The 16,399-nt window shown below is 36.8% G+C and overlaps 1 protein-coding gene across 5 annotated transcripts; it reads left to right on the top strand.

Moving 5' to 3' along the window:
• The first annotated feature begins 1,551 nt into the window (after positions 1-1,551).
• Positions 1,552-12,896, top strand: LOC18448458 (shaggy-related protein kinase kappa). Of its 5 annotated transcripts, XM_088850987.1 has the most exons (15): positions 1,552-1,628; positions 1,732-1,869; positions 2,740-2,851; positions 3,522-3,758; positions 4,008-4,100; positions 4,216-4,275; positions 4,600-4,872; positions 8,459-8,533; positions 10,218-10,274; positions 10,359-10,499; positions 10,646-10,696; positions 10,780-10,875; positions 11,552-11,635; positions 12,191-12,293; positions 12,426-12,896. In XM_088850987.1, the coding sequence occupies exons 4-15, from the start codon at positions 3,615-3,617 to the stop codon at positions 12,512-12,514; spliced, it is 1,266 nt and encodes a 421-aa protein (XP_088707113.1). In that variant the 5' UTR covers positions 1,552-1,628; positions 1,732-1,869; positions 2,740-2,851; positions 3,522-3,614; the 3' UTR covers positions 12,515-12,896. The 5 variants fall into 5 exon arrangements, with proteins under 5 accessions (XP_088707113.1, XP_088707114.1, XP_011628612.1 ...); XM_088850988.1 differs by lacking the exon at positions 2,740-2,851 and having other exon boundaries at positions 1,732-1,767; XM_011630310.3 differs by lacking the exon at positions 2,740-2,851.
• Positions 12,897-16,399: the final 3,503 nt, after the last annotated feature.

The raw sequence follows: 16,399 nt of genomic DNA, 5'->3' as shown, positions 1-16,399 counted from the left end.
ATATATATATATATATTTAGAAGCCGAAGCAATACTTGAAGTATTGGAGTAACTCGAATGATAAAAAATGCAGTCTATATTGGGGTAAAAACGCTGGTAAACATGCGGGATTGGCAATAAAATAGAGGTACCCGGTACGAAAAGTGTTGAACTGGGGCTATTTTGAAAAAAATAAAATTTCGTCAAACAAATGACCTCTCATGGGTAAAAGTGAAAAAACTGGGGATTATCTTTTAATTCTGAAGTTAATTTCTCAAAACTAAATCTCTTTACATAAACACTAATTAACGCCTATTCTATCAGTACTTGAATTTAAAAATTTGTTAAGTACAAAAAAGAACTGAATATTAGGCTGTATAAGGATTTTGTAGTGAAAAATAGATTTGGGATTGCATATAATGAGACTATTTACCTTTGATATAAGGTGATCACAATTCCTTACCATCATTTGACGTGAAATTTGATAGTTTAGATGTGTTACAAAGTTCGAAAAAATTTCTTTTAAAATTTGAGCTTTGGTCAATGGAATAATTGCAATCTCCCAATTGTACATCTAACAATCATAATTAATGTGACTACCTTGTATCAAAGGTATCTGGTCTCATTATATGATTTTTCAATAGATTTAGGAATAGAAAAATGGAAAAGAAAATAATGAGGTGATAATTCGTAAAAAAAAAGGTTTTTATACTTCCCTTAAAACATAGAAGTTCTATCTTTTCTCTACCATCTAACCGTCCAATTTTGATCAAGAGAGCCACTCATCGTCTGATCTTAGATCCGATGTCTCAAAGTATTTTATTTTTTGTTTTTTTTAGACAAATTGTATGAATATGAAATTTCGTACATGTCATCTTCTCATTGGGACACACCCTATAAAAAATATTAAAAGTATTTTTTTGATAAAATATAATGACCAAAATATCTTTTGAAGGTTTCAAAGGTATTTTGGTTATTTTATTTTATTAAAAATATTTTTTTATATTTTTTGCTAGTGCGAGTTTAATAGATGAATGGATTTTCAAAATTTGATATCAAAATAATTTATAAAAAAAAAAATAAAAAATAAAATAGTGTAAAGATGTGACAGTGTGATTGGTATTCTTAGCCCTCGATTTAAAATGAACTATTAAATAAGGAGAAGGACGTAAGCTTTATGCTGTAGGACAAGAATAGAAAGCTCGCCTATCTGTAAATTCTTATTTCTCCGGTGTATGGGGGGGATAATTTCCGTTTGTAAATGGTTATGTTTGTCATTATATACTTGTATTGATATGTATGGGCTCTCTAGTCATTCATGAAAAGTTTTGGGATGTTTATGTATTTTATTGAAAGATGAGGAACTTTGTAAGAGTGAGAATTATGAGCGAGAAAGGAGCGACCGAGGGATCAGATCATGAGGGAGAAAGTCATGAGAGAGAAAGAGGCATGAGAGAGAGAGATGATGAGAGAGAAAGAGATGAGAGACCACGAGGGAGTGTGATGATAGAGTGAGAGATGGGACCATGGGAGGTGAGTGAGGTAAGAGAGAACAAAGGCGAAGAGGGGAGAGAGCAAAGCAGAAGAGGAGAGAGACTGAAGTTAAAAAGCGAAAACCAGTGGAGCATGGAGCTTAAAGGGCCACTGAGGCAAGATCATCGACTCTCTTAAAGGCTCCTTTGTCCTGCATTCTCTCTCTCTACTGAGAAAATGCCCAAATTTGACGCCATTTCCATGTGAAAATATGTGCAGGCTCTGAAGATCGTTGAGCGCCATTCCTTCTTCTAGGTTTTTCACTCGGATCCTAGCTTTTTCATCCATTCAGTGCAAAAACTGAAGACAATCACGAGAAATCTCTGGTTCTTCACATAAAAAGAATCTTCACATCGGGTATCAACAGATAATTTTTACTTTCTTTCTGCGACTTTGGCGTTGATTTCACTGATTTGTTTTGTGGAGAGAGAAATAATGTTTCCTGTAGGATTCAGAGGAGAAATCCTAGTTTCTGATACGAGTCCGTGGTTTTATGAATTATTTGGTTAAATGGAATCTCATCCTTTGATATCACCTGCAAAAATGTGGAAGTGGAAAAAATGTCTAATCTTTAGTAGGATTTTAAATGATTGAACTTAGTTGAATATATAGAATACATGGAATTTGCTTAGAATTTAAAAAGATTGCACCTCTCTCCCTACTTTTTGAGATAAGTCCTTACTAAATCTGTTTTTTGTTTTTCTTTGCTATTTTTCACACCATCGATCCTGATTTTGTGTCTATTTGTCAGCTTTATTTGCAAAAAGTCACTTATTTCTTATATGATATCATGATTCAATTGGACATTTGGTTAAGTACTAACATTCGTGAAGAATAAAATCAATATTCAGTTTATTTCACTGCAAAAAAATAAAAAATAAAATAAAGAGAAACATTTTTTCGGTTCTTGATCATAAAACTTCTTGTGTAATATATTTATTTGTGGAAATCCTTGTTTATCTTCTGTCAAATGCTGAAAGTCTACAATCTAAGAAGAAGAAAAATCCTTGAATCATTGTATCTGATAGAGTGCATCGTTTACCATATGGATGTTCTTGTGAGCAAGTCTGCTTCTTTGATCTGAATGGCTGCTAAGAGGATAGTACATCTGGGCCAGCACCATCCATTGCATGGAACCTAAATGCAACTTGCTTCTATGGTTATGTGTCACTGTTCTTGCTTTAGCTCAACTGATAAAGGCCTCTGCTCTTTCTTTTTGTGATGTAGTAACTGTAGAAGTGAATAAAGAACGCAGTGATTTAGATGAGGAGGGAATCTATTTAAAAAGATAATAGGAGCATTTGACTGCAATAGCATCTGACAGTGTTGTGCAAAAAATGTAAGCATTATATTGATCATTTGGTGTCATTTGCAGAATATAAGTCAAATAGATAACATTCTCCCCACTATGCATGATTAAGAAAATCTATCAATTGCTTTGTTGGTTGAAGTATACAGTGTCCTGGTTGAAGTATGCAGTGTAGACATGCTAAGAGGCAGTTGTATCACAAAGGTTGCTTGAAAACTTATTCAGAATGAACGCGTCATGAGATTCAACTGAAAACTATTATCTTCTTTTGGCAAGACTAACTGTAACTGAAAATTATGAAACTCCATAGATTTGAATTATTGATAAGAAAGCTGGTTAATGGTTAGGCACTGATTCCAATGATTCATTGTCTCCTGATAATGCTGAACTCATGGGCTAATCCTCTTATTATTTATAATTTATTAATATGCGGTTTGCTGTTCCATTTGGAAGGTGGGTTCTCATATTGTTTTATAAAAGCATTCATACTGGCTCAAACTTCTTTGTTTTCTAGAAATTTTTTTTCTTTGAAGTATTTTGGGCTTTCTTTCAAAATTTCATGACTTGATCCAAGATTGTATTTCACATTAATTTTTTCTGTCACATTGTGGACCTTTAGTTTAACTGTTTTCTTATTTATTTATTACATTATGAATATCACGATTCTTGTTTGATTTGTACTGGAATTTTTTATCATTAGGAGGCAAGGATTGGTATCAAATGTAAGGCGTATCAAAAGTGGACTTCAACAGAGTAATTTTTAACAGTGGTGCTTCATAGTACTTACTTTCATATGGCGTCTGCAAGTTTGGGTGGGGTGGGAAGCTCTCGATCAATCAACAGTTTCAAGGGCACTTCTAGTACGGTTGACTGGCTTGGGAGAGAGATGCTTGAGATGAGAATTAGAGACAATAAGCCGGACCAGGATGAAGATAAGGCAAGCTGCATTTCTCTTCTAGGCTTCTTTCGTTGTAGTTCCCAATCACAATATGAAAAATTGGGGGCATGGGGTAATGGGCTTTGTAATTTCTGTGATAAGTACTTTGTGATTAGAAAATGAAGAATTTTTTTGCAAAATTTATAAAAGTTGATTCATTGAGAAATGAAAAAGATTTTCCAATTAAATTTTTTGTGACTTAGCCAAAAAATAGTTCCTGATCCGTTTGCTTTTTTTGTTCTTTTGAAGGATGTTGAACCAGATATTATTGATGGCATGGGTGCGGAAGCAGGGCATGTTATAGCTACTACTGTTGGGGGTAGAAATGGCCAACCTAAGCAGGTGATGTATCCTACGTTGTCAAATTCTTTAGGCTTTTAAGTTTTCTAATGGAGTAATATAGAATTTGTGATGAAGTTTTAATTTGCTTCTTGGTTCTTCGCGACTTCATGAGCAGACTATCAGCTACATAGCAGAGCATGTGGTTGGAACAGGTTCTTTTGGTGTTGTTTTTCAGGTATTTTACTCTTAGGAAGCATATTAGAATAATGGACTGTGGAAGAACATAGTCCATTGGGGTCATCACCATCCCATGTAATCATGGACATGGATGGAGAGAGAGTTGGACTTACCATTTTGATCATATCCTGTTCTGGTGCGTTTGACTCTCTCCATCACTGTCCACCATTTCACTTGATAGGTGGTGATCACATCGGAGTTATGATTTTCAATAATCCTTGGGGTAATAATATTTTTCCATTTATTGATTCCTGGATCTATTGTTTAGTGTTTGTTTCGGTGCCTACTTTTTCTTGTAGTTAGTAACATGTTATCAGTCCAGGCCAAATGTAGGGAAACTGGAGAAATCGTTGCAATCAAGAAGGTTCTCCAAGATAAGCGATACAAGAACAGGGAGTTACAGATCATGCATATGTTGGATCATCCCAATATTGTGGCACTTAAGCATTGCTTTTTCTCAACAACTGATAAAGAAGAGCTCTACCTAAATCTTGTCCTTGAGTTTGTCCCAGAGACTGTCAATAGGATTGCAAGGCACTACAATCGAATGAACCAGAGGATTCCCCTCATTTATGTGAAGCTTTACACATATCAGGTTTGTCTCAATTAGGCACTCCATTTTCTTGGCTTTGAAGCATTAAATTCCTCTCTGCAAGCTTATTAGTTCTGCTGAATGAATTACGACTCAAAGTACATGTGGGTAATGCTGAAATGCATGCCTTGGATTTATGTGATTGCTGCTATGCCAAATATCTAGTAATGCATAGGATAAAGTGGAAGGATGTATGTCCAAACTTTGGCCTTAACTTTTTTTAGTCAAATAGTTATACAGTGTGGATTCTTGCTGTTGCTTGACTTGACTCATCAACCATTCTTTAGGTCGATTGCTTGCTTTGTGACTAATACTTAATAACCAAAAAAATGTGTACACATATTTCTGTAATTCCAAGGCCTATGTTTGATAGAGATAAGGTTATTGAAATTTGTGCGTATATTGAAGTGTTTTTAGGGATAATAGTAATGTAGAGATACTAGATTTGGGCACAAGGTATACATTCGTCAAGCGTCATGGAAATTTTTTTATAGTGGAAATTAATTATTATAAATGATTGTTTTTGCATCTGTGTGTTGGCTAATGAGAGAAATGACTTGTATCAAGCCCACAGGAAGCAGGCATTAAGAATTTGTTGTGTTTGAGGAATGCTTATACTGGTCCAAGGAAGGCTTATGCGTGCTAGTTGGTACAGTGGGTTCAATAGAGGCAAAAGCCAAGGTGCTCCTGCCTCTTATCGTGTTTTCACAGCTTCTTCTTTTGATCCATTGTTGTAGAAGTGGACTTTCTTAGTCTGATTAGGCTTGATTGATTGTGTTGAACAATCCATGGAGAATTCCAGATGTATTGAGGAGATCACTTAGTCAGTTCTTTGGATATTTCCTTCTAGCATGTCCATACTTGGCTGGTAACCAGTGCCAAACAGGTTCTTAAGGTTGAGTTTGAGAGATCTGGAGTTCTTTTTTGGGGTAATATTACCAATTTAGAGTGCATCTATGCTACTATAATTTAGTAATTGATACTGCTATTATTTGGTGTTAAATATATTATTTACTGAATAATAGGAATTATTGTGGGAGAATACTAAGCATTAGTTTTGAAGTTCTGGATTTCATTTCTGGTCTCTTTTTGGAAGCATTCAATATAGAGAGATATGAGCCATTTCTTAGGGCTTTTTTAGTATAGCAAATTTGGTATTTGAAGCTAGCATTTTTGGTTAATTGATAATTCTGTTTAATAAAAGAAAAAAGGAACAAAATATGCCTAATTACTTAAAAGTTACTTTCTTCTCTACTGAACTTTTCCCTCGTTAGTTGTATGAGTTAGAATGGTTAAGTGATGATATAAAATGAAACCGGTTTTTTCTTCTTTTTTTATTTCTATTTTATTTTTAAGTTGTGCCAACTTACAATCTGTAATACATTGTATTGAATAATAAGGAACTTTGACGTTCATTCTCACACAAAACAAAAAAACTGACATTTATATATTCCTTTAAATAATCATGAATTTCTTAGAGATCTTTGCTTCAATCTGACACCAAGTAATAGAGCCTGGCTTTTGTTGTGTACAGATGATGATCCTAGGGGCACGTCATAGTGTTATCTTATCTGTTAAGGCCTCACAAATTCTTATTTGGATTTGCTCTCATACTTGTATTTAGTTAAGACCTCACAGATACTTGGTGGATTACCTCTAGAACTTACATTAGTTGACGTTCCAACCTAATTGTTGAAAACGAAGATAAAAATTTTGCTTCGGCAATTTGACATTAGGCTTTGCTTCAGTGTTCCAAAAAATGCCGGGTGGCACCCAGATGCCTGGGGGGTCTAGGCTGCCCAGTGCCTAGGCGGGCTCCTAGGCAGCTGTCTAGCACCTGGGTGTCCTAGGTTCAAAAGGGGGCAAATGGTGTCCAGGAACCCTGTTTTAGGTACAGATTTGGCGTAAAAAATGCACAAATATGCATTTTTTATAATCCAAACAAAAAAAGAAAACCAAAAATACCCCACCCGATGGGTAGTTTTTCACCTAGTCGGGTGCAATCCCTTGGGTGCCCGCCTATGCCCAAGCCCCCTATTCCGCGTAGGCACAGGTGGACTGCTTTTTGAATCAATGCTTTGCTTCCAACCTTTTCTCATGGAAAACCTAATTTGATGAAGTCCACTATCTTTTTAACTTCTAAATTGATATCCCTAAATATACTGTAATATGAGAACTCTGCGTCTTAACTTGAGAGTTTCTCAAATCTACTCAAATTGACCAAGTAGTATGAAGCTCGAGTTCATCGAATAATATGATTTGGTCTAGGGTTGTGCTGCCTCTCTCACACCTATCTAATGTCCAAAAAGCAACTGATCTCCAAGATCTCATCTTTGGCATTCTTATCCTTCTAGGGACTAATTGGATGACTTACGCTGATTGAGAAACACCAAGGCAGTCTGCTTCTGCCATCAAAGGAACATGAGGTAACAAAATAGGTGATATGATTCTATTGAGAAGAGCTTCTACTTCAGTCTCCTTAGTGCCTAATGCTCCAATCTAGCCTGCAAATGCCTAATCACTGGTCTGAATTTGCCCCAGACTCTTGATTCTGGACTATTGGGGTTGCTGAAGAAGCTGATAACTCAAGAAGCTTGAGTACTTCTTCCAAGGCCACCTCCACACTTCCTAGATCATCCATTGGGGTGCTTCATAACACTATAGTCCTTCATTTTCTGATGAGGTCCTCTGTCTTTCCTAGTAAGCCCCTCTTTACAGCCAACAAAATGAAATTCTCAATATGCTCTAGTCATCACCATCGTCCTTGGCCTGGCTGTAAAAATTTTGCTCTCTCTCTCTCTCTATTTATTCCCCCCCACACAAAAACTCTCTCTATTTCTTCCCCCCCCCACACAAAAAAAACACTGCTACCACCCCCAAAAGGTTGGTCCATCTGCTGCTTGCTATTTAACACCGGTGACCTCCAACAGTGAGGGTCATTATTTAGCTTAGTCCACTCTGAAGAAGACTACTGAAATCATATTAATATGGAAAAGAAACAAAACCACCAAAAATAAAAAACCAAACATAGTTTTGGTTCTACCTAAGTTGGCCACGATTGTTTTTTTGATTTTAAATTGCCTCTATTGTATGAGAGGAGTTTTGACGTGTCAACATCATGGGAATTTATTTATATGGGCAGGAACGATACTTTCTACTTGTCTAAAATTTCAAGGCAAATTCTGCATTAAGAATGTTTATACGCTTTCAATTGTGCTAGAAGATAGCTTGATTTTCTAATCTAGGTTTCAGCGATACAGGAGTTATGCATAGTCTATTTTGAGGGGGCTTATGAGATTTTAGTAGAGCATGAACATGTATGTACCATCATGGCTATCAAATACTTCTGTGGAGGTTTTCTGTATAAAAGTAATTGGCTACTCTAGAAGTTTGACTAGGTGATTCCTCTATGTCCAACACAACCAACTCTTACACCAGATTGTTCGTGAAATTTGGATAAAATCCTAATAAATAACCTATTTATTTTCATCTGCATCTGAGCATGGGTTGTCAGACATTCGTCATTAAAAGTTTGGAATAGTATTAGTTGTGAAGGATCTGTCCCTGATTTATCCTTTTACTCATGCAGATTTGCAGAGCCTTGGCTTACATACACAATTGTGTTGGTATATGCCATCGAGATATCAAACCCCAGAACTTGCTGGTGAGATACTTGCTATATCTTGTTCAGATGTTGTGAAATGTGAACTATCATCTTTGTCTTCTTAAACTGCAAATATAATTGGTGCTCAATTGAGTAGCTTAGCTCTCTGATGTATTTATGTGTACATTACATAATGCACTAAAGTTTGTTTACGTTTTCTTCACGTTTGAATGAGATTTTCATTTCACTATGTTACTGAGAAGTTGTTTACTGGAACATGTAATTTCCAGCAACTCATGGCATTAGGATTACATAAGCTAGCTGTTCACAATTAGTGCAGATGTGTGTTTTCTTATTAAGTTTGGCATCTTTAATGGAAAATACTGACCAGATTCTGAAGCCTTTCCCTTTCCTGTGCATGAGGTCATTATTTATTTTTACTTATGATTTATGAACTGTAGTCTTCTTTAATGTTTATGGGCGTTTGGTGTCAAGATGTGAGAGCATAGCATAAAGTAAGTCAAAAGTTTAGTCGAGAAAAAGAGCTGGAGTCTGTCACCGCAGAAGATCAGGTTTGTAGTATGCAAATATACTTAGAAGCATAATTTACCTTAACAAGCCCATCAAGCCTTCCTTCCTGCTTGGAGGCAAGTGGTAAATGCATATTATTCATCAAAATATGGCTTGTGTTTTTTTCTTTTTTTTTTTCTTTTCTTTTCTTTTTTGCCTGTAACCATGTAATGCGGGTAGTTATCTCATTTCGCCCATGGGCTATACAGTCAGTATATGTATGAAGTCAGTGATTGCTGAAAAATCTGAAACATTTTCCGGCCAATCTGTGGACACTTCAACACCCATTGCTTTACTCTCTCTCAATTCTTTCCTGAAGCACTTTAAAAATGAATTGATAATTATGTTCCTAGCCGACCCCAATTAGTTGGGAAAAGGCTTTGACGATGATGATGATGATAATTATGTTCCTGTGAGATGACACCTCACTGAAGACAGCAGTGTTATAAATGAAAGATATGTAACGGCCTCTATGTTGGGCACAGCATGCTGCGGAACAGCATAGGTTTCTGTTTAGCTAAACCATCAGTTATTCACTGTGGAGCTCTTTGTGTTTTAGAACCTCCAGGGTGGAGCTTAAAATAGGTTTGCCATCATGTTCTGCTGTGAAAAACTTATTCTAAAGGATAACAGTTAACTCCAAGTTATGTCCTCAAACTATTTTTGTTGAAAATGACAAACAACCCATAAAGGTTGTCATGTTGCATTGTTAACGAGGGGAAGGATGGTGTTATGTCTTACCATGTAGCTGTTGTGATCAGCAATATTGTCATGATTTGTAGGGTGATCATCGTCATATTCCCTTTTACACACAGAATATTGAGCTATGGCCTGATAGATACCTTTATCATAACTTAGAAAAATCTCTTTGCAAGTTCATGGGCGGATGTTTTACGTTCTCTTTTCTTAGATGCTGATGTACTACAAAGTTAAAATAGATGTTAAATGTTAGGAGTGCTCTTTGAGTTGAAACTGATCGATTTTTTCTGTTCTGTTCGGTTTTGCGTGAAATGTGGAATTTGGACACATGTAATAAGCAAAATCTGAGATTTCCAAGCCCCTGGGATACCATATAGAAACCTAATTTTTTTTTATAAATTTTATTTGGAGCCTAATATTTTGTTTACGCTGTGGTTCTGTTACTTTTTTCTAATCCTATGTGTACTAATTGCAGGTGAACCCTCATACACATCAATTAAAATTATGTGATTTTGGCAGTGCAAAAGTTCTGGTAAGTGTTGTATTGATCATGGTACTTAGGACATCATTTCTGATGGACCTTACGTTTTTGTTTACTGCTTTCTATACAATCCAGGTAAAAGGAGAACCAAATATATCTTATATTTGTTCAAGATATTACCGTGCTCCTGAGCTCATCTTTGGAGCAACAGAATACACAACAGCAATTGACATGTGGTCTACAGGCTGTGTGATGGCTGAGTTACTTCTTGGACAGGTTTATTGGCACTCATCTGATGTGCTTCTGATTTCAATACGATACAATTCATCATCCAACTTCTGCCTTTACAATAATAACATTTTCTTATTTTTGTTGATAGAATAATAAGAACTTTCTTATCCCTTCTACTTTGATCATTGCAGCCTCTTTTCCCTGGAGAAAGTGGAGTTGATCAACTAGTTGAAATCATCAAGGTGATGTTTCCTGTAATCTTGTGAAAATGTATTAGGTTTTGGCGTTCCAACTTTCTTATTCAGATTTTGAATGTGCTGAGCAGGTTCTGGGAACCCCAACTAGGGAGGAAATCAAGTGCATGAACCCAAACTATACTGAATTCAAGTTCCCACAAATAAAGGCTCATCCGTGGCACAAGGTATGACTCCAATATGGTTGTTAGCAATACAAAAAATATTTCTGATGTTTTGGGAATGCCACTCTTGACTGACTCAATCACTAGCAAATGGGTCTTTTAAGAAGAGGTGACATCATTGTATTCTACGGGTTTGCAATGCATTGTATTTCCAATGCAACCATTGGGAATACCATGCCTAACCCCCTGAATAATTGTATTGTATGGGTTGCGATACCTTATATTTCATGGGTGTCGGGCACATCATTGTAGTCGGCATGTGTCATATTTCATGATAGGGTTGCCATTTGAAGGGCACAAATACTGCAAGCAACTGAAGGGTTGCGTATTTTTGGCGATTTCCTCAACAAGGAAAGGTGGTAGAAGTAAAGGGTTTTGAGGGGCGGGATGTTGGGTTGGATGAAAATGGAGCGATTTTCTTCATGGAATCATGATATCCAAAATAAATTTTGGACTTAAAAAATCAACCTGAACTTTTTCTTTGGTCTCTCTCTCTCTCTCACACACACACACACACACACACACTTGTGCACACATTTTTAGTATTTTCTTTTCTTTTAGATAATACATACATTTGTTATTCCTGAGAGAACTGTTTCATATGGTTGCCTATGCATTTGGTGCTGCCAAAAGGAATTACCTCTTGTAATTTATATCTAACTTGTCCATGCTTTATCAGGTGTTCCAAAAACGTTTGCCCCCTGAAGCAGTTGATCTAGTTTGCAGATTTCTTCAGTACTCCCCTAATCTCCGTTGCACAGCGGTAAATTAGATTTATACATTAACCAATTACATTCATAGTTTGAAAAAGCGGTCAGCTAGTGCCTAGGCGGGACCTGAGCACTGGGCGGACCAACTAGGCGGGCTGTCTCTGGGTGCCCGCTGAGGGACCCTAGGTACCTGCCTAGGCAGGCACCCAGGCTTCGCCTGTCTATGTGCAAAAATATCCATCAGGTGGGGCATGTTTGGTATTTTTTGTGTGGATTATAAAAAAGCATGACTATGCAGTTCTTATTTATGTATTTTTTATACAAAATATGGACCGAAAACATTATCCTGGACACCCCTTGCCCCCTTTTGAATTTAGGCCGCCTAGATCCCCAAGTGTCCGCCTAGGCACTGGGCAGCCTAGACCCCACCGGCTGCCTAGGGGCTGCCCGGCATTTTTTGAAACACTGATAACATTATTTGTGTTCTTGTGTTATACCACCCTCCCATCCCTCCCTCTTTCTCTCACACACACTCTCTCTGCCTGAATTTTTACATTCATGAATTGCATTAGTATATACGCCCTTGCCACAACCTCTCTCTCCTGCAGTTGGAGGCTTGCATACACCCTTTCTTTGATGAATTGCGAGACCCCAATACTCGGCTTCCAAATGGTCGTCCTCTCCCACCCCTATTCAATTTCAAACCCCAAGGTACTAAGCTTCATTTATCTTTTACTGAAAATTCCAGATAATGAATATCTGGTTTCTGTTTTTGTAGATTTGGACAGTGGTTCAAATTTTCTCTCAAATTTTTTTATACTAGTTTTTATTTGTTCCTGGCAGAGCTATCTGGCATCCCTCCTGACAATCTTGAGCGACTCATTCCCGAGCACGCGAGAAAGCAGAACCTGTTCATGGCCCTACACACCTAGCAACAAGTTCACGTTAGAACACCATTATGTGGTATGAGAGATATGTAAATTTACTCTTTCTCTCTCTTCCCCTTTTAGAAAGTATTTTCTCTTTTTGGCCTTTTGTATTCCCCGCGGTTTCCTTTGTTGAGGACAGGCAAATACTATAATGGACATTGAGCTCCAGGTAAGAATTTACAGTCATCCTTGAAGCTTGAATCTTCTTCAATACCTGAATCTTCTCAATACCCTAGTGTCAGCGTTTCAAGAAATGGAGAGTTTCACTACTGATGAATGGTGGTTTTGAGTTCAAACTTAGTGGAGCTCTTCTTTAGACATTTTCTTGTGTTATGTAATGAGTTGTTTTCTAGTGATATCTCATTTCCATCCATCTCTTGGCAAAGAAGTTTGGACTATTGTTGTTGTATTGCCAATACTTTCTCTCTTTCACTCTCTCTCTCTCTCTCTCTCTCTCTCTCTCTCTCTCTCACACACACACACAGACACGCACACACACCAGCTGCTTGAAATGATTGATGAAAATAACAAATGCGGTGTCTGAAAATTTAATCTTGGGGGTTGCTCTCTCATTGTTGCAGTTCAAGGCGAGAGAGACTAAATCAGTTCTAAATAAATGCTTCAATTAATTTTACTGAAAAATCCTTTTTAAATTGATCCTTGTATTCTACATTTTATGCTCAAATCACACTTTTTGAGGGTGTTTATTGTTGCTCCAATTTCGTGCATATGAGGTGAAAACAGAATCACAGTGATTTGGGGTCTGTTGGTTCTAAATCCCGCAAAAATCATTGTGGGTGCATGGGTCCACTCATCAAATGCTTTTTTTCCCATATGATTTGCACCATGATTCCAAAAAGTTGTTGCTGCGGCCCTTCCAACGGGAATGGCTACGACTTGGTGCTTCATGTAAAACTGAACTTATGGCCTGCTTCTTTTGGGTAATTTTTTTATTCTTTTTTTGGGTAGCCTGCTTTTGTAAGTTGAATAAACAACTTTCGTACAGTTATTTGACAGCACCTAGGCAGAACTCAACAGCAATGGCCGAGATGTCAGTTGGAGAGTGAGTTTTATTGACATTGATATAGTTGTAGGAGCAAGACAAACCAGACATCTGTGATTGTGTTGGCATTGACACTTGGGGTAATGCCAAGTAACTGTAGGAAACTGAATTTTCATTGTACACAAACTCGACACAATATGCGATTTAAGATTTATGGCTGTCCGTATGGTTTTGTAAATTTTAGTATTTTTGGCCACTGGATCGGTGCGGGAACTTGTTCGATTGCAGATGGAAACTGGACAGACCATATTTAAAAAAAAAAAGAAAAAAGAAAAAAGAAAAATTCAGTTAAAAAATGTGAAACATATTAAAAAGGAGTTTCTCATCTTTGTTCAGCTGGTCGATTTAGTTAAAATTGGATGGTCTGATCAATCAAAATTGGTCAAATGCTGATTTATATCAGTTTTTAATCAAATTGGATTTTTGCTGTAGACCCAAGGCATCTGGTATTGATTTGATAATTATGGTTTTTTCTATTTGGACAAATGTTTGTCCATGTTTTCTTTGTTCTTTGCCACCATTCTTGTTTTTCCAATGGAAAATTGTTTCATGTGGGTTGGATTGCATTTCTACATATGCGGTCCAAAAGTATAAAGCATCCATCTTAAAGATGGATGCAAGTAGGAGTTCCATCTAAAAACAAAGAAAATAATGGTCCAAATGTTCTTACTAGAATTATTATTTTTAGTTGTTAAAATTTACTTATTTTTTATTCCCATGTTAGAGATTACGTGTCTTTAAAAATTAAGTAAAAAATCCATCTCAAAAATGGATTTTTTAATAAGCGCACATTTCTACATATGCGGGCTTGCCGCATAGAAACCGGCTCCTTATCCAATATAGCATTCATTTCTTTTATATAACAGACCCTTCTTGTTCACTTGTAATGTCATTGCGGCGTTATGCAAACCTTGCCTCTTTCATGCCAAACAAAAATGGGTAATTATGAGATCTTGAATGGGTCCGAATATCAAAATAAGCGTCGTTATATATCTTCCACCAAACACCCAACTAAACTGTGTTTCGTATATGAAGTCGCACTATCCACAACTAACATCTTATTCAGGAGTCCTTGGTTCATATTCAGATACTTGCCTTTATTCTAATGTCACGACCAGGCAAATGTGTCGGGTTTCGGGTGGTTCAGTGGTAGAAATCAATTTTTTTTTTTTGGGACAAATGTTCAAAACTTTTATGGATGATTAATTAAAAGAAATTACAGCAGAAGAGATCAAAAGCGAAAGCAATGAAACACCTCCTTTAGCCAAAGAGTCAAAGAGTCAGAGTATGCTTCTCGGTAAATATGAGAGAAGGAAAAAAAAAATGGTTCAACCAGATCCATGATTTGCAACCAAAGAGAACGGAGCTCTTAACCCGCTGTTTTTTTTTGCACCACTTAATCACATTCAAAGAATCCCCTTCAACCCAAACATTTGTTCTCAGATTCTTCTCAAACAAAATTTTCACCTCACACAAAAGAACACTTAATTCAACATAATTTGTTGTTTTGACCCCAATCGGACCAGCAAAAGAGCGAATTGTGGGACCCAAGGAATCACGCACTACACCACCAATTCCAGCAATACCTAAATTCCCATAGAACTCCCATCAAAGTTAAGCTTAATACTTCCAACAAAATGTGCAGTTCAAAAATATCGTGGTCTACTACGAGCACACCCAAGGAGAAAGAGGGTGCTAAGGTTTGCCATCACATCAACTTTTGAAATCCCCCACCTTTCTTTTGTCGCAGACAACCATAACCACATTGAGTGCTTGATGTTGGTTAAAAGTTCTCAAAAGGTAGAGAGTTATCTTCAAAGGTTCTTCTATTCCTCTCTATCCAAGTTTCTCAAAGGATGACAACTTTAAAGATTTTCCAAATTGATTTACTTGTCACAGGCAAATGGGCGGTAGAGAATTGAGAAACAATCCCTTAAACCGATTGAAGAAGCACCGTATGAACCCAAGAGTGCCAAAAAACTAGTTCCAAATTCGTGTGGTAAAAGAACAATGAATAAATAAGTGTGCACCCGACTCCCTATCAGTTTACACAGTAAACAGACATTAGCCAAGATTTTCTCCCTTTTTATCAAGTTGTCAATGGTTACGATGTAGTATTTGTAATTATCAACAACTAACCATCAAGCCGAAGCCTTGAACTGATGATGTATCTTTTTGGTTTTGTACAGTTCACTAGCCCTCCTCATCCGTCTAGTGTTTAAAATGACCATTGCAACATTATGAAACAAGGATGGTGGGCCACTGCACACAATAATATAATTTGGTATTATCATCTAGGTTAGGGGCCGGCTATTTGGTCGCGGCAACACAATGTAGGTCTGAGTCTAGACTTGAATATTGAACCCTGTGTATTAGGTTAGGTTCAAATCATTTGGACTGTCCTGAGTTCAGTCTAGGTCTAGATCTATCCGACCTTGTTACATATATACGATATTAGTTTTATATTTTAAAAATTGTAATAGAATTTGTATTTCTTTTATCTACGTTTGAAACGCAATCCAACCCAATTTGGGTCCAATGAACTGTATGAGACATAGGTCTTGTTGGAGGTTGACCCAATCTCGAACTGTATGAGACATAGGTCTTGATCGAGGCTGACCCAATCTCATCAGGTCCAGGTCCATGCCAGCCTGAGCCTTCCCTGACCCGTGAACACAGCTAATTATCATGCCCCAATAGCCATTGAGTAAAGGCTATAAGGTTGCAACTTTGAACAATCCAATTAGGTGTACCTCCAAATTTTATTATAACATGTAATTTTGGTATAAAAAAATCTTAGGATTATCTCAAAATCTATTTTTATA

Source organism: Amborella trichopoda, chromosome 11 (genome assembly GCF_054954075.1).
Source record: "Amborella trichopoda isolate Santa Cruz 75 chromosome 11, AtrichopodaSantaCruz75HAP2 v2.0, whole genome shotgun sequence".
NCBI classification, from domain to species: domain Eukaryota; kingdom Viridiplantae; phylum Streptophyta; class Magnoliopsida; order Amborellales; family Amborellaceae; genus Amborella; species Amborella trichopoda.
This window is presented reverse-complemented; position numbering and strand designations above follow the sequence as displayed.